Source organism: Pyrus communis, chromosome 6 (genome assembly GCF_041283825.1).
Source record: "Pyrus communis isolate YQ-2024b chromosome 6, ASM4128382v1, whole genome shotgun sequence".
Taxonomy (NCBI): Eukaryota; Viridiplantae; Streptophyta; class Magnoliopsida; order Rosales; family Rosaceae; genus Pyrus; species Pyrus communis.
The window spans coordinates 2,822,577-2,841,094 of record NC_142570.1 but is presented as its reverse complement, the minus strand read 5'-3'; the positions used below and the strand labels follow the sequence as shown (position 1 = coordinate 2,841,094).

Below are 18,518 nucleotides of genomic sequence, written 5' to 3'. Positions count from 1 at the left end.
CGGTACTCGTTGTCATGGCAGTCAACACCTTGCTCTTGCTGAAACTTTCATCCACCCCGTGGAGCTGCTAATACAAATAAACGAAATTAGGGTTACCACCTCGACGATCTCATATTCTCATGACCCTAATTCAACGGAGAGTATCTAATGTAACCGTGGATATATATCTCCCTCTATATCTCTCGTCACGTAAGCAACAAGCATATGCTTTCCGTGGCAAATGACACGTAAAGCAGAGTAAGTAAAGAAGGTACAAGGCATAATTCATACTGCATTAGGTGCATGCAGAAGTGACTCGCGTTGCTGATGCAAATCTTTGGTTTCCAGCATTGCTCTTCTACTCTCCTTGATTCTGTCCGTCGACTGATTCAACCTCAATCGTCATCAACAATCTTCCTCGTTGATCGTTCGATGTCTGTCACAAAACCAAAACTTCCTATGAACAACAAATCTTGACATGCTGACATGCATATAGAGAGGTAAGGTGTAGAGGTAATGCATTACCGTCAAGGAATCTGCAGTTCCGGGCTCCAACAACACATACCGGGTTGCAAACTTCGCAACAGGTGATGTGATTCTCTTCACTTCGGTCTTCAAACTGTTCAAATCAGTTTTGTATTCTCTTAGCTTGGCAAGAAAAGCTGCCTTCACAGTTGGCTGCAAACCCCTTGCTCACGCTCCATTTTCCTAAGCTAGATATTTTTTCGACACGGTATAATCATTAATCTAATATCATAGACAGAAAGAAAAACCTGGGTAAAGGTGTCCGTTCATGTTATTTGTAGAGCATTTTTTACAAAAACATGGGACCCATGTTCACCTAGTGTGAGAGAGTCCTAATTAGGCAACCCTACCGAAATTTCTCTTTGTAAGCAACAAACATCTAATCCATGGAAATTAATCTAAGCTGGATATTTTGTTGACACGGTATAATCATTAATCTAACATCATAAACAGAAAGATAAACTCGGTTATAGGTTCCGACCATGCCATTCGTAAAGCATTTTTTACAAAAACGTAGGACTCCAGTCCATTCAATGTGAGAATTGTCCTAATCAGACAATTTTATCTTTGAAATCAACAAACATCTAAACAATGGAAATTAAGTGGAGTTAGTGCCATACCATAGCATCTGCATCCTCTAATCCAGCTTTTACCTCTGCAATTATCTGCTTGTTTTGGCTCTGCAGAGCAAGAATTCACATTGCCAGTTACCACCACCTTTTATGCACCTTCTAGAGTCTCTCTGATTTGCCTAACCTATAACCAATACCTCATGCTTCAATTCACAATTCAACGTTTTTTATTGCACCTGACATTAACAGTTGACCGCTGAGAGACCGAGAAATCGACAAAAAAAAAAAAAAGTAGAAAAACGAATGCAACCTTTGTTTAGGAATTTACTGCTTTAACCACTATTCTAATCTTTCTAGAAATGCATATCCAACTTAGTAAAAAAAAGTTTAAAATTACTGTTTTAACCAACTGATATACTTCACGTCTGAAAATGTACGGCTCATTTAAAAGTTCTTCTAAAATAGTTAAAGACGTTTTTGGTAAAATTATTTTTGGGACCAATTCTTTATAAAAATACAAGTAAATCCGAAAAAATGCTAATGCAATGCTTTTTACAAGAAGCATCAACGAAACAAGCCTGTAATTATTATGTTTCTAAAAACATTTTTATCATTTTAAAAACATTTTCAAACTCCTCGGTAGTTATCATGCATTCTACTCACCTATCAATACTCCAATAACCCCTTGAAACAAAAGAAAGGGAGAATTAAAAAAAAAATAAAAAAAATAAAAAACAAGTCAATTGCTTTTCATTATTCAGAGATTTTAAATTTGAATACCTCCTCCATCCCCGGCGGTGGCAGCCGTGCACTTGCTTGAGAGATTGGCTGAGAGCTCGCAGTATTGGCGCTCGTACCCCTCAAACACCTCACTCATCCTTCTCGATCTTAATTCCACCACCGACCCAATACTCCTGAATCCGATTAGTGCCTAAATTAATCAATTTTTTTGTTAATCAAACTTTGAATTCTGCATTAGAGGTTGAATCAGTGGATCAATCTCGGACAAACTGATGGATTTTTAGGCTTGCAGCTGCAGGTCTGGGAGTTTGCTAGTGTTCCATCATGCCCTTGGTTGTTGCGTTGAATTACACACAAAGGGGCGGGTATTGAACGTGTCGTTACATACATGGGTTAAGTAATATTCTGTTTACTGTCAGCTAGCAGGCCATGTAGGGTTTGAGCTTTTTATAGTGCACTCCAAGTGTTCGACGAATTTCCTCAGAGAAAATGCGTTCTGTATTTCTATCGAAATGGCAGAGGCTTTTGCTGCAAAATGCAGTCAGTACTCAGATATCTCAATGCTTTTCGTGTTTTTACTACTCTACCATGTTGCCTGCGTCTTCGCCACCCGAGCTGCAGGAGCTGTGTACCATTGTTTCGAGTGCAATTGGCGGTCTGGATGATTTGGAATTGAGTCTAAATGAGTTTTCGGCTTCCTTAACATCGTCTCTTGTGACCCAAGTAATCGATTCTTGCAAAAGCGAAGCACCCACTAGAAGGTTGCTCAGGTTCTTCTCCTGGTGTCATAAGAATTTGGGTTATGGTTTGCAAGACAAGGACTACAACTATGGCATTCGGGTTTTCGCAGAGAAGAAGGACCACACGGCAATGAACATTGTACTCTCTGATCTTGTGAAGGCGGGCCGGGTGATGGAAGCTCAAACGTTTGGTCTTGTTACTGAGGCATTGGTCAAGTTGGGGAAGGAAGATGAGGCGTTGGGTATGTTTAAGAACTTGGACAAGTACAAGTGCCCTCAAGACGGTGTTACAGTCACTGCCATTGTCAAGGCACTTTGTGCTCAAGGGCATGCTAAAAGAGCAGAAGGGGTTGTTTTGCACCACAGGGATAAGATTGCCGGTATAGAGCCTTGTATTTACAAAAGTCTTTTGTATGGATGGTCTGTGCAGGAGAATGTGAAGGAAGCAAGAAGAATCATCAAAGAAATGAAGTCGATTGGGATTATGCCAGACTTGTTTTGCTACAACACATTCCTTCGGGGCCTTTGCGAGAGAAACCTTAAGCTCAATCCATCTGGACTAGTTCCTGAAGCTTTAAATGTGATGATTGAGATGAGGTCTTATAGAATTTCTCCCAATTCCATTAGTTACAATATATTGCTTTCTTGTTTGGGAAGAACGAGAAGAGTCAAGGAATCTTGTAACATTCTTGAGACTATGAAGAAGACGGGTTGCTCTCCAGATTGCATTAGCTATTACCTTGTTGTAAGAGTGTTGTATTTATCCGGAAGATTTGGGAAAGGAAATAAGATGGTGGACGAGATGCTTGAACAGGGCCTGCAACCGAATTGTAAGTTCTACTATGACTTGATTGGTGTACTTGTTGGCAAGGAGAGACCACATTTTGCTGTGGAGCTGCTTCAAAAGATGAAGGCAAGCGCATTAGGAGGTTATGGGCCGGTTTATGATGTGCTGATTCCCAAGTTTTGTAGGGGAGGGGACTTTGAAAAGGGTAGAGAGCTCTGGGATGAAGCCGTGGCTATGGGCGTCACTCTTCGCTGCTCGAGCAATTTGTTGGACCCCTCGATCACTGAGGTTTTCAAGCCAACAAGGAATGAGGAAAAACTCCGCCTTATAGAATGCGCCAATGCAAAGGCTGAAGAGAAAGTTAGAAGGAGGACGGGAAAGACAAAGCAGACGAAGAAGAAGAAGAAGATTCTAAGGAGGATGCTGAAGAAGAAAATGAAGAAGAAAAAGAAATCTGCCGCAACTTAATTGGTAATTTGATCTGGGAAACAGAGATTCGAACTTTAGACCTCTTCTAACATTGAAGAAAAGTATCACCAGACTAATCGCTGGTCAATTAAAGTTGACGAGGTTGTTTCAGTGACCAAAACTTATGGTGAAAGCTAAGACAAATTTAGGAGATTTGACAAGGATGTGAATCCAAATGTAAAAAATTTGGTCCAAAATGTTACATTTGAATTGAGTAAAGATGATTTTTTTTTTTTTTTTTTTTTGAACAAAAAGTAAAGATGATTTGGTTGAATTAATTATTAACCTTTTATTTAGTTGGTTGCCTACTTTTGTTTGCCTGCTTATACAAACACAATTTTTCAATCCAAATTCCACTTCTTTCCACCTAACTGAGAGAGCACCACTGCAAGATTGTACAAAGTCGTATGTGGGGTTGGCTTATCAATGTTACTCGTGTGGTAAAAATTTCATGACCATACCTTTCATTTTCGACCAAATGTGCACATCACTTACAGCGGCAACAAAAGATTCTCTCATGTACTTAATTTACTATGCAACAATCATCTATTGTACAAGTTTTAAACAAGTGACAAACAGTATCAAATGGTACTATTATTATGATTAAAACTTAGTTGCATAAAAGAATTTCAAAGTGAACCTCGGTACCATTGGATTTAATTCGGATAAAAATTTCAATTAAATTGAGACTAAGTTTGTACCACAAGAGCATGATTAACATCATTTTCTTCTTTTTAATTATAAAGGGATCAGCTGGTGGTTTCGTCGCGGTAATCTACTTTTTTAAAGGTAAAAAAGACTCAACCTTCTCTTTACCACCATCAGATAATTCATTAACGTCAAAAATCGAACTCAAAACATACCGTCTGATACACTGTCTTGAAATTCATGGTCCCCTTCAAGAGAAGGACAATTTGTGCAACTGCCAGAAAGCCTGCAACGATCAGTTGGTTGAACACATGGCACATGGTCCATGTGGATGAAGACAATGAGCACTGACATGCCTGTTGAGATGGGATATTGTGGGCCCCCCGATCCCGAATCTTGCTCCAGCCTCACATGTCTCCGGAGTCTCCGACGACATGTAACTCAGTAACTCCAAGGTGGTTGGTTGTTTTCCACGCGCTTTGAGCTGGCGTGGCAGCGAGTGGACATTCTCCATGCAAAGTACGAGAGGGAAGCCGGCTTCCACTTTCTGATCGCCGACACGCCTTTTCGTGCTGATGTACAACAGGAGTCTGAAGATCACGCGGCAATGCCAATGCCAGCAGTGGCGCGTGGAGGCGCGGTGCATAACAGGCGGGAGACAGCTGAGACAGGCTCCATCTGGACCGTTCCCACAAAGACGCGCGTTTTATTATTATATAATAAGACAATTCTTTTTTTTTTTTAGTCATTGTTAATAAGACAATTCATAATTAAGTATAAAATTGAGTGTGTGCACCACTGAAAAAATTATTTCAAATTTTGACGAAAAATATTAAAGAGGTTCTCTTAAAAGTAGACTTTGACATTTTGTCACTTCTGACACACTGTTTAGTAATATTAATACGTAAATTAATGTTAAATTATGAGGTGTCACATAATTAATAAAGAGTTCTATTTGTAAGAGAATTCTCTTAACATTTATTATTTAGAAATCCAGCTCAGACAATAAAATACGAGGAATGTTAAAAAAACTCTCTCAGAAGTATGACTTTCTCATTCTCAGTACAATCATAATATTTTATAATATTAACACCAAAATTAACGTTAAACTTCCTGTTCATAGAAAGTACGGCATCCCCATAGCTTCTCTCGTAAAATATAAAGACAGAGCCCTACGACAGTCGGTGTTGGGCACGTCTTTCACACTTCCTCCATTTTTCTAAGAGTAATCTCCAAACAATCAGACACCAACCCTCCGCCATGCCCTCCTCACTCTCTCCGGCTAGGGTTTTACACCTCCTCACAGCCCTATAAACTCCCCATACAAATTTACAAATACAATCCCAGAAAACACCAAAGACACTCGACGCACAGAGCAACTGGATATGGGGCAAGACAGTCCTTTCGCAGCTCAGAAGCGAACCAGCTCGGGCGGGCTTCCGACAACCACCACTGGAACCTCGGCCAACGGCCGTGCGGGCCGCGGTTACGGAGCCCTGCCACGTGGACGACAGATCCAGAAGACATTCAACAACATCAAAATCACCATCCTCTGCGGCTTCGTCACCATCCTCGTCCTCCGCGGCACGATCGGCGTCGGCAGCCTCGGCAGCTCCGAGGCCGACGCCGTCAACCAGAATCTGATTGAAGAGACGAACCGGATCCTCGCCGAGATCCGGTCCGATTCCGACCCCAACGACCCGGACGAGCTCACCGAGACCGAGATCAACCCCAACATCACATACACGCTCGGACCCAAGATCGCGAATTGGGACACGGAGCGGAAGGATTGGCTCCGGTCGAACCCAGATTTTCCGAGCTTGGTCAACGGTAAGCCCCGTGTTCTTCTCGTTACTGGGTCTCCCCCTAAGCCTTGTGATAACCCAATTGGGGATCATTACTTGTTGAAAGTAATCAAGAACAAAATTGATTACTGTAGACTTCATGGGATTGAAATTGTGTATAATTTAGCTCATTTGGATAAGGAACTCGCCGGGTATTGGGCGAAATTGCCGTTGATTCGGAGGCTGATGCTTTCGCATCCGGAGGTTGAGTGGATTTGGTGGATGGATAGTGATGCATTGTTTACTGACATGGCGTTTGAGATTCCGCTGTCGAAGTATGCTAGTCATAATCTAGTGATTCACGGGTACCCCGATTTGTTGTTTGATCAGAAGTCGTGGATTGCGCTGAACACCGGGAGTTTTCTGTTTAGGAATTGCCAGTGGTCTTTGGATTTGCTTGATGCTTGGGCTCCGATGGGTCCTAAGGGTCCGATAAGGGAGGAGGCCGGGAAGATTTTGACGGCTAATTTGAAGGGGAGGCCGGCATTTGAGGCGGATGATCAGTCTGCATTGATATACTTGTTGCTTTCGCAGAAGGATCAGTGGATGGAGAAGGTGTACGTTGAGAATTCGTATTATTTGCATGGTTACTGGGCTGGATTGGTGGATCGGTATGAGGAGATGATCGAGAAGTATCATCCCGGTTTGGGTGATGAAAGGTGGCCGTTTGTGACCCATTTCGTGGGTTGCAAGCCCTGTGGAAGCTACGGAGATTACCCCGTGGAGAGGTGCTTGAGCAGCATGGAGAGGGCATTTAATTTTGCAGATAACCAGGTGCTTAAGCTCTACGGGTTTAGGCACAGGGGTTTGTTGAGCCCTAAGATCAAGAGGATCAGGAACGAGACAGCAGCCCCTCTAGAGTTTGTTGATCAGTATGATATTCGGCGGCATCCAGTGCAAGGGGGCAGTGGATCACACAGCTAGTGAGTAAAACATCCTCATCGCCTCGAATGTTTGATTATTTGGTAGGTCACGATGTAATACATGAGTTACAGAAGAAGATTTTAAACTCGATTACAGTTCGCGTTTTCTTTGTATTTTGTTTGTTCAGTTGTCTTTCTACTTGTTTCCAACTTTCGAGAACAATAGAACAGAATTCTTTTACAATCTTGATATCATTTTGTACTGTGTTCTAGTAATCGTTGAAGTATCGACTGCATTATACTTCCCCATGTTCTTGTTGTCCCGAGTTATTTTTGAATACTATTTGTCTGAGATTTATAGGATACCTCGGAGCGTAGTAGAATTGTCGTTGTTCGGTCTCCTTGTAAGTCGATCCATCGTAAGCATGTTTTAGGTCTAGGGTTTGTCAACTTAGGTTCTAGTAGTCAGTACTTGGAAGTTAATTTGGAAGGAACACTAGTTGTATTCCAGGGAGGTAAACGCTGAAATTCTATGTTAAAGAGAGAAGCCTTGTTGTGATATGTATGTTGTGCCACTTCAAGTTTTAAGGCTCATTTGGAGGTATTTTCAAAATGGCTGAAAACGCTTTTAGAAAAACTATTTTTGGGTTCCAAAAGCACTTGAAATGCTTTCCACAAGAAGCATCAATTATGAGTTTCTTGCAAAAATCACTTTAAGTACATTTTATAGGAAAGAGATCCTCTTCAAATTCCTTTCCACCTAATCCACGAAGTTCATGATCTGGGCTTTTAAAATTTGATCAAACGACTACAAACAGGGATCTCTTTAAAAGTTATAATAACGGTAGCCGTTAGATCAAATTTCAACAGTCTGGATCATGGACTTGATGGATTAGGTAGAAAGGGATCCGAAGAGGATCATTTTCCCTTTTTATAGGATTCATTTGCAGTCAGGGAGCATTTTGAAACAAAGATTTTTTTATGTACGGAGAACAAGTCATAATATAAGTGAAAAAAATAATATATACTTTAATGTTATTTGACTTATATGACAAATGGTGCACCGGTACATGCTCAAAAAACAATTAAAATCTCTCATACAAAAAGATGTCAAACACGTATTAAAAAAGAGAACTTTAACGAACAGTTTCCGGTATTATTCACTTTAACGAAAAATCATATTTTTACACTAAAAAATCAATCATAGTACTATTTATTTTACTTTTTATTTTATCCTTATCGTTAAAACTCAAAATTTTCAAATAATTTTCATTAGTTTTTCTATTAAAAAAAACCGCGGGAATCAACCGACTTGTTTTGTTTTTTGTCTGTCAATTTTTGACAGCAATGTCTTTTTATTATTTAATTGTTTTCCCCAAACCATGAGGTACTGATGATGCTTCCTTTGCCGTTGATTTTGTTATTACCGATGAGCCACTATTTTCTTTAACGATATAAAAAACATTTATTTTTTTACATATAGGTGGGTGGTGGAGTAGATAGTTTAGCAACAAGTCAAATTGTCACGATAAATTTTAGAATTTCAAGATTTGTATAATTTATAGATGAATTTTAAAATTTAAATGCATTTAATGGTAGTAAAGTTATGATGATTACTGATTGCTGATAAATTAATAATAAAAAATTAACTAAAATAACAAAAACAAATTTCAATTATTAAACTAATTAAAATTAGTGATCTTTATGTCATTTCACCAATTGAAATTAAGAAAAGAAAAAAAAAGTGATTGCACAGAAATCATTTTACTTAATTATATTTTATAGATCATGTAACGATTAATTATTGAGTTTCTTTTTAAATAATTAAAAACAAATCAACACTAAAATGGTGTCCCATTTAGAAAATAATAATTTTAGGCAATATCTCAAAATTATTACCACACCTTTCTACAAGATCTGAGCCGTTGATAGCCAAAGCCGTTCGGATCCATGTTCTACTGATTAACAAAATTTAAAAGGATAATAAAATACAACAATTTGCCAATTGATCAAGCTGATATCACCACCGTTGGAAGACACGGCGGCGATCCAGAGAGCTTCCATGGAGTTTTCTCGAGGCCCGGCTTAAAAAATGGCGGGCGAGCACTTCGATTCAGCGAGCTTCATATTCAAACGCATCCCTGAAATCCAATTCAAAGAATGGTCCATGGTCGCCATCAGAGACTCTCCCTCACCCAACGCTGACTCCTCCGTCTTCCCTCCAATCAACCACGAAAATCTCCACCGTCCATCACAACCTGATCAAAAGCACCCAGACCCATTATCGCCATCCCCGTCGTCTCCGTTGCTATCGTCGTCTTCGTCGTCGTCGCTGTCGTCATTCTCACCGTCCGATTCCGATGAACCGGGCCCGGTTTCGCCGCTTCCGTCCGTTGCCCAGGTCCGGAAACCCGGCGAATTCTCCACCTGGGTAGGAATTGGATTTGGGTTACTGCGTTCCAAGCTTTCTGCTATGGCTTTCTCATCCGGGTTCGATAAAGTTTGGAGCTTTGCCTCCGGCGCAGGAATGGCGGGTGCGGTGTTCGTGTTATGGTCCTTGTTCTTGCGGGCTCGGCGAAGGCGGTATCGGAATCGTTTGATGTTGATTGGCAAAGAGAAAGACGAGGTTAGTTTATCATCCAACGGCTTGAATTTAGCTGCTGCCTACCAACTGTTTGATGAATTGCTTCAAATTTGATTGACTTTTATGTGTTCGACGAAATGCCAATGTGGGTGCCGAAAACTTTACACCGGAAGCGGTTTTCGAGCTTCCTTTTGTTTCTTGTTGGTGTGATTACTTGAAGCAAATGTCTCGTTTATTACTGTGAATGTAGCCTCCTTTTGTGTACTGAATTGTTTGAGTTGATGGATTTGCAGAAAATAAATAAACTGCTGCACCAAATCGCTCAGATGAACGAAGTTCTAGTCGCTCGGCATAGGGTTCTGGCTTCGAAACTGGCTAATTGAATAGAGAAATATAACATCTTTAGGTACTAGCTTGCTATGAATTTGTGAAATTAGGATTGACAGCGCAATAACAGAGCTGCGAAACATTGCAGTAGACTTGCAATGGCGATCTGATGCTCCAGTCATCTCTGAGGAGAGAGGACCGATCTCAAGTTGAAGATCGTATAACGGAAATGCCAGCACAAGTTTGAGCTCTGCAAACTATTTCGGGGTGGAGAAAGCAAGTCTGGCATCCGATATTCGAAGTTTCGAAGAAATTGCGGAGAGACTTTGATGCACAATATTCTTTTATCTATGGAAGTCAGTCAGTCTTATTAGTTTGCTTACATTTTAGTTCATGGTTTATGAACCCAGTTGAAATATCTTAGCTTGTGTATATCTCTGGTTTGGGATCTTTATGTGCATATGTATTGACAGGTTTTCGGATTAGATAAAAGTTCAAGCTCACGAGTTCATCTCGTTTAATTTTCCGTTACGATGTAGTTTAATTTTCCCGAAAAAATCACGGTGTTTTTCCATTAAGAAACATGTTGAAACTTATATTAAGAACCATAGTAAGTGCTTCATGAAAAAAACACCTAAAAGTGCTTCATGAAAAAGCATCTGACATAAAGCATCTGACATGTGCTTCTCTAAAAAATGCTCCCATTATCCATGAACACTTCTTTGTTTTGTCATAAGTTAATAAAAAGCGTTTTTGATTATCGGAAAACATCTTACTGACTCTAAAATGATTGCAGGCAAACCAAACTATGCATGACTGTTTCCCATGTAGATAACTAAATGAATAGTAAATCACGTTTAAAAGGAACAAACCAATAGCATGACGACAGAAATGGACGGCTTCCCAGTTCCAAGAAGTCAGCATCTAAACAAATTAAAATGTAGGCCAGTGTTCGCTTCGGATCTAATTTAAAGTCAACTCTTCAACTTGGTACAATAAAACAGGATTTGTCCGACTTCTTATTCATTAGATTGGTAAGCTAGAATAAATAATATTTTCTAATTGGGTTTTTAGCTAAATAATATATGAGATTGTCATAACTTTTCACTTTGATACTGAAATTTAAAATCGATAGAAGTGATCTTTGGGTTTGTACACCGCCAATCAGTTTGGTCATTCCCTGAAAAAACTCTGTTAAATAAAACCTAAATAAAAAAAATAAAAAAAATAAAAAATAAAAAAAAAACCCCTCAAATTTTGTCAATTCATTTTGCTCATTGTTTCATAAATTGAGAGCATTTTGTCATTTTGCTCATTATTTAATTTCTACCGATTTCAAATCTCAAGAACAAAGAAAGGAGTGCCAATCTTATGGATCATTTTGACTAAAATACCCTTCCTAATTCAATGTTGATCATTAATTTCCGTACTATCAAGTAGTCCGGACTATTGAAGAAAAATTAATAAGGGAAGTTAAAATTTATGAATTCAAGAATTAAGAGAAGAACAAAGTTGCACAATAAAAAAATAAAACAGAATTTTTATTTTATTTATGGTATTATTAATAGGGGTCAAACCCAAAGTTACAACAAATAAAAAGGGGTGTGCTATCCTCACTTTTTTTTTACTTCTCACACACCCTTTGTTAATTTTTATCCTTTGATCTTCTTCAATCCATCCGATCCTACGGCCGAAATTTAGAAGGGTGTGTGAGAAGTAAAAATGGGAGTACGGATATCATATACCATAAACAAATTATCCACCAACATTTTGTGGATCAAAGAATGTTGAATTTTCAGAGTACGTAATTTTGCTTGTATAACAATTTAATCTGTAAACTGTATTCAATTAAGAATATGAACTAAACCCACTTACAGCTCTCGTCATTGCACTTGACAAGCCCGCTCTTCCGCTCGAAGATATCTCAGTCCCCGGTGTATTCTCTGCAGACCCAAAAATGGATAAGAAACCGTCTAACGACACAAAAACCAGAGCTTCGCAGCTCTGTAGTTCAAACGCCATGGCGTTGATGTATGGAACTTATTCGAAACGAGATCTCAAGGAGCATGTGTTTGTTCTTTGTTGAGAGGTATAATTCATCGCTAGGCCTTACGCGTCCATGAAATCGCTAATGCAGATGGGAGAAAAGTAAATTACCTCTTTTGTATCTTGCAAGCGTAGAAGATCCAACCTTTCATGAGGACGCCGGTTTGATAAGGAGGCAAGCTGCATCGAATCATACATTAATGCCGTTGATAACACGATTGTGTGCTCAATATACTAACTAGTAGATGAACAGAAAATTATAAGATTACCCAGAAGCTGAAGCGTTCAGGATCTTGTAGTGAAGGCATCATCGCTTCCACACCGAGAAGTCTCTCAAGTCGTCTTCGATCTGCAAATAGAAAGAGGGGCAGAAACCATTCTCATGTGCACTGGCATCACATGTATACTAAAAACTTTCATGGCTTCAATAAAGACTAGACATCATCCCTGAGTGTTTTACCTTGACGTGCTGCTCTCTTACCCCGCGCTATCCATGATCGAGCATCCACTGCTGCATTACTTGCCAATTCCTGCAACTGTACGGATACAGAAGTTAAACCAATATGCATAACCAAAATGACAGGAAAACAAGAGACGAAATTATCTCTATCTTCCCATTTCCGGAAACCAAATTATCATAAACTTACTTCTTCTCTCGCTTCACGTCCTTCTGGTGGAGTGTCTTGTACCCATTCAATCTCTGCAACACGGTACCTGCATTAAAAAGACAAAAATACTGAGCAAGATGCCAAGAACAGTTACTGGAGATTGAATGAATAGCTAGACAACTCACCCATCTTGGTCCCAAGATCGAATTATGCGAAACCTTCGCCGACTTTCAATCTGGATGAAATTTTATTATTATAAATATATGACTGGCTCTTTGAAAAAAGAAAATCACAAAATGCAGTACAGTTTTAAGTAAAACGGCACTGGTATCTAACCTCTAAATATAAACGCCCATCCGGAAGTGGCTCACACCTACATAGATAGTACTTGGTAAAGTAATTATAAGAAAAAATCTATAAAATAGAAGTATTAAGAGGCAGCATTCATGGTGGAGTTTACAAATGACATTCTGCATACTACAAAATTAAGAAGGAAAGAAGGATGATGAAAGACATACTCAGTAATTTCCACTTCGCAAGCAAATTCAGCTATTGAACCTGTTGATGAATCAATGATAACCTATAAAATACAAGAAAGCCACAATCGGTGAAAGTTATACTTCGGCGTCAAACTTTATATACGTAAAAAAAAAAAAAGTTAAAAGGGAAAGAAAAGGACCAGTGACAATAATCTACCATTCCCATCCGACGATTGCCTTCCATTATCCTCCTTACCTGTTGTTTGTCAGTAACAAGTTAAAAACAAATTCTATAATTATTCAATACAAAACACATGGACCATACAAATGTACCAAATCGATACACAAAAACTTAGCCAGATAAGTTTTTCAAATAGTTCTTTTGCATAAAATGTCAATCCAAGTCTCAATATTTTATGAATGTCATACGTGGAAAGTATAAATGCTAAGCAACTTACCATAAGTCTATACCGTGGTTCAAAAATGTGCAGCGGAAACTTCTGGAATGGGAGGACAACATCCATTACAAAGAGTGGCATCAAATCAACACCAAAGTTTGTCATTTGGTCATTCTCTAACTTCCTTTCGGCAAATTCCTCTGGGAAGTTCTTCTGTATAATGTCATTGAGTGTAACGCTGGCAAAAATGAAAATAAAACATTCCATGATGAACATAACAATTTGAACTGCTCCAACAATGATTTCCTAAATACAGATTGACATTATTAATTTCATAGTACTTGAATTATTTTTTTCGTTTATTGGACAATCTAGAACCATAAATTTACTAATTGTTATGCCCTGTATTAGGCACAATGCCAGACTCAATATTATACAAGGTGAAACCCTGAACCATTGCCTAGATGTGCCATTCCCCAATAAACAAAACATGGGTAGAAAAACCCATAAAGCAATAATTCCAATGTCAAATGATACAACTCATTCAAATATTATAAATCAGCACTTTACCTGATTGCACACGTTCTAGGACTAATGAAAAGAATTGTGCGGCACAAAGGACATTTGTTACCTAAGATAATTAACAAAAGGCAGAGAAAGAATAAGGGAAAAGAAGATATATACAAGCGCAATTAAATAGAATAATACCAGCAAAATACTCACCTCGATCCATTGACTGAAATAGGCATGAACGACAAAAGGAATGTCCACAAGGAGTTGTGACAGGTTCGTATAGTAATTTTAAGCATAGTGTGCAATCAAAGTCATCACTGCGTTCTGCTTTTCTATGGCTTCTCCTCCCTGTGAAATTAGATTGTATTCTCTCTAAATTCTGGAAAGATTCCCGAAGATAATTGCTACAGAATACCACATAAAAACAAATTAGAAATTCACAAACAGAATCTCGTACAGCCAGTGGGTATTGAATAACATATAGTTATATCCATTTATTTAGTAATCAGAAAAATGAAAAGCATTATATTTACCTAAAAGGATTAACCTGAAGTCCCGAAAGAATAACATCACGGGCCATTTCATATTTCTCCAACTGCCAATTCAAACGAATGCACACTTTAAACTGATGGACAATCAATCACAAGTAAAAAGGTGCAGGGGGAAAATAGTCATTACAGATAAAAATAAAAATAAATGGTTGTAACCTCATATTCAATATTTCAATACGATAAAAATTATGAAAAGGAGCCACATAGCGTGACCAATTTACAAGTAATAGACCCCTGGGTGCCTCGTCCTAAAAGAATAAAGGTAAAAACAAATAGCAACATGTCCTCACCAAAATGAGAGCTTCGGCATTTAATATGTACGCCTTTTCTGAATTACTTCGAAGGTTGATTAGCTTTTCTGCATCCTTTAACGCAAGCTGAAGAATTTTTTTAAAGTTCTTTAGAATGATACCAACGGCTATCAGGTTCAAAAAGACTCTGGTTTCCTAATACGTAAGCAGTGAGCCAATAAGACATACTTCAGCATGTGTTGTGGGATCCAATCCAGTCCGTGCTCTATATTCAGAAGCTGATGCCGGTATGCGTTTAAGGAATTTACTGATCCTGCTTGAAATAAGTTTAACAAAACATATTACAAATAGTGTACAAAATTAGGTCAAAATTCATCTCGAAGATGCTTGAGAAGAGCACAGCCTAGACAGTGAATGGCATAAAAATTAAGGTTCAAGAATATAATTGATAAAAGTAACCTGATATAAGCAGCACATCGGTTGGCAAGAATAATTGGATCACATGGTTTAATGTTATTGGCTCTGGAGTAACAATTAATTGCCTGATGAAATTAACTTACTAATCAGCAATGAATAAACAAGATTCAGAGAAGCTAACCGAAAATATTTCAGCCAAAAACTTAAAACTCATGAAATTACACAAAATATTAAGCAGAATGATAAAGTGCTAATAATCATTCCAGTCAGCAAGAAAAATTTATCACTTGATTGTAACATATTTTATTTCCTAAAGAAATAAGCATGGCAATAGTGGCAACACAGTATCAAGGAATCCGATGATAATAACGACAACCACAATAATATTACCAAAATAATCTTTCCCAAACCGACAACCTTTGGTGACCCTTAACACTAAACACGGCAAGAAGGAAACCCCCAAAACAAAAAGATTTAAAAAGCAAATGTTACATGTCCCTTCAGTTGTTGATGGAAGAATGACACTGATTGAAAATTGAAATACCGTGTCTTCTTTTGTCAAAACTTGTACAACATATAATTACCTCTTAAAGAATATAATCAATAAACACTGGCTCTCTGCTTCTCTTATACTCCTCTAAGAATCTCATATCAACAACATCTACCTGATCACAATCACCATTTCCAATAAAACTAAGGTTACTAAAAGCCTTGGTCACCTAAGGAAATCCACAAATACAATGGAAGAAAATTACAGTCATCCCTCATAATGGTCCGTACAACTCAAACAGTTAGGCAACAACTACTAGGTAACTCCAAAGACAAGGTTTCTTAGGATAGCTGCAGCAAATTAAGAACACTAATAAAAGATATCGTGCGGATTTTAAAATTTAGAAGCTCGCAAAAGAAGATAATATGCACACAGTGATTGATGCTAAATTATCACCTCCTCAAAGCGATTCTCTCTAAATGCCTGATTTCCATTCTTCACAAGGTCAAAAACGTGACCAAAAATGTCCCAGGGCAATGATGGCTCTCCTTCATTCGCCTGCATTTCAGACATTGCCATACCATCAGATTCACAAGCACGGTCTTAAAGTGTCAACAGAAAAATGTTCTCTCACTTAACAAAACTTAACACTTGCATTGGTTTTGGACAAATTTATAGCAGTAAAACTAGTAAACACAATGACAACGAAACTCAATCTCATAACCTCTTGACTTGACTTACATAAAATAGGAACTCCACCGAGCTAAATCAGAAAACTTTATTATATCATTAGAGCTCAAAATAGATTGCCGTTTATTCTTTATTTTGCTACAAATACTGCACCGAATGAAGCAAGCTATAAGCCAAGATGAAGTTAAATACACAGGCTCCGGTTCAAGTTCTAACACTCCGATATACAAAAACTTTAACATGGCTAATGTTCCACAGTTTAAATTAAGCTCAAAAGATCGAAAAAAAAAAAACGAACAACCAATCAAATGCACCAGCTATATAAAAGAATGTGAATTTGACATGATACTTTATCCAATCGATGGTGAAAACTCCGTTCTTCGAATTCGTTGGCAAAGAAAATGCCGGGAAAACACAAGAAACTTCAATGTCTCCACCGAACTCAGTTCCCAAATTACATCTACCAAGCAGATTTCAACCAAAAGTTTCTTGTTTCCTCCAATCCTACAGCTTTAAATTATTGAAAGAAATCATTTTTCCCACATGTTCTTGTTCCATCGATCAAATTATCAACAGAAGTCACGTTTTCATCAGAAAAATAATCATAATTCCAACAACAAATTACTCAAATTCTCCTCATTTCCAACATTTTCTCAGCAACCAAACAGGCCAAACAAAACTAACAAAAAAAAAAATCGCACACTCACCGAAATGTAGTCCTCGACGTCGCTAGGCACGTCGGTGCCGAACCCGGGCGGCGACGGCTCGGCCTCGCTGGACATGAAGGAAGCCGATTCCAAGAATCCGCGGAAAGAAGCTTGAAAGTTGGAAGCTTTGAGAAGACCGAGGCTTTGAAAGCTTCGGGGGAAGCGGAAGCGCTTATAGAGAAGCCAAACGGGTGAGAGTGTGAGCGTGAGTGCGAGTCCTGCACGCTTCGTGTTCGTTTCTGTATCGCTTCATTTCACTCGCGGACCACATTCCACTACGTCCTCTACGCGGCTTTTCGCCAGAAGCGCTTTTATACTACCTGCTTTTCTGCTTCTTGGTTCCGGATCCTCTGTGGCCCGTTCTATCTGCGCGCGCAATGGCATCCCATTCTATCCAGCTGGATTTAAGTGAGGGAGACGAGTTGTCACCATTTCAACACCTGTCTTGAATCCATTAGTTAAATGCAGGGGTGGCCACTTGAACCTAAAAACCTAAATCGAAACACGAGCCAAACCAAACCATACGGGATTGTCGATTTTTTACGTTTTGGATGGTTTTGGTTTGAAACCAAACCGTAGTGGAAAAAACCCAACAGTTTGGTTTCAATGGACACGGTTCAATTCAGTGCGATTTTGAGTGAAATCAAAACCGAAAGATTTTGCAGTTTGATTTTGAAGCTAAAACAAACATGGAACCAAACTATTTGATTTTGGTTCACTTGGGTTTCAAACTGTTTTGGTTTGGCTTCAAACCATTTGCAAACTAGATGAATATAGCTTCAGTTTTAGATGGCCAAAATCGAAAGTTTTTGCGTTTGGTTTGGCGTGGCTTTGAATTTATAACCGAAATAGAATCAAACCATGTGATTTTAATTCAGTTCAATATCAAACGATTTTGGTTTAGTTTTAAACCATTTGCAAACAAAACGAATATAGCTTCGGCTTTAGATGGCCAAAACCAAAACCAAATGATTAGATCATTGTGAGTAGTTATGTTTGAAACGATTGGAGGAATATATAAAAGCCGTCTTGGACCTCTTGGTCTTGATACCGTTGGTTGGTTGAAACGGCAACCGTCTTAAGAGCCCGAAGAAGTTTGCTTACAAATAACATGAGACAAAACTCGTGTTTAAGTCCACGAAATCTTAATCCTGAATCATTTTATTAGTTAATGTGAATCCATGTGAGTTGGAAAGATGACCAAGAATTTAAAAACTAATAAAAAAAATATAGGTCAAAATGTAAATATCAAAATAAAAATTAATTAAAAAAGATGCCCAAGAAGAACGA

The 18,518-nt window shown here is 38.5% G+C and overlaps 4 protein-coding genes across 5 annotated transcripts; 3 read left to right on the top strand and 1 right to left on the bottom strand.

Annotated features, from left to right (window-relative positions):
- Positions 1-1,778: 1,778 nt before the first annotated feature.
- LOC137711567 (pentatricopeptide repeat-containing protein At5g61370, mitochondrial-like) lies at positions 1,779-4,049 on the top strand. Its single transcript, XM_068450820.2, has one exon. The coding sequence runs from the start codon at positions 2,307-2,309 to the stop codon at positions 3,810-3,812; it is 1,506 nt and encodes a 501-aa protein (XP_068306921.2). The 5' UTR covers positions 1,779-2,306; the 3' UTR covers positions 3,813-4,049.
- A 1,516-nt stretch (positions 4,050-5,565) lies between these two features.
- LOC137710483 (putative xyloglucan 6-xylosyltransferase 5) lies at positions 5,566-7,476 on the top strand. Its single transcript, XM_068449515.2, has one exon. The coding sequence runs from the start codon at positions 5,846-5,848 to the stop codon at positions 7,226-7,228; it is 1,383 nt and encodes a 460-aa protein (XP_068305616.2). The 5' UTR covers positions 5,566-5,845; the 3' UTR covers positions 7,229-7,476.
- Positions 7,477-9,146: 1,670 nt separating this feature from the next.
- LOC137711577 (uncharacterized) lies at positions 9,147-10,581 on the top strand. Its single transcript, XM_068450828.2, has 2 exons — positions 9,147-9,793; positions 10,045-10,581. The coding sequence occupies exons 1-2, from the start codon at positions 9,260-9,262 to the stop codon at positions 10,132-10,134; spliced, it is 624 nt and encodes a 207-aa protein (XP_068306929.2). The 5' UTR covers positions 9,147-9,259; the 3' UTR covers positions 10,135-10,581.
- Positions 10,582-11,606: 1,025 nt separating this feature from the next.
- LOC137711657 (uncharacterized) lies at positions 11,607-17,514 on the bottom strand. 2 transcript variants are annotated; one of them, XM_068450912.2, is made up of 18 exons: positions 17,229-17,514; positions 16,288-16,389; positions 15,384-15,466; positions 15,153-15,237; positions 14,964-15,050; positions 14,656-14,717; positions 14,333-14,526; positions 14,180-14,240; positions 13,670-13,847; positions 13,429-13,467; positions 13,251-13,312; positions 13,069-13,105; positions 12,918-12,967; positions 12,772-12,838; positions 12,585-12,660; positions 12,394-12,473; positions 12,236-12,304; positions 11,607-12,021 (listed from the first exon to the last, which is right to left on the bottom strand). In XM_068450912.2, exons 1-18 carry the CDS (start codon positions 17,301-17,303, stop codon positions 11,962-11,964), a joined length of 1,467 nt encoding a protein of 488 aa, XP_068307013.2. In that variant the 5' UTR covers positions 17,304-17,514; the 3' UTR covers positions 11,607-11,961. The 2 variants fall into 2 exon arrangements, with proteins under 2 accessions (XP_068307013.2, XP_088551536.1); XM_088695410.1 differs by lacking the exon at positions 15,384-15,466 and having other exon boundaries at positions 17,229-17,511.
- Between the last annotated feature and the right edge of the window lie 1,004 nt (positions 17,515-18,518).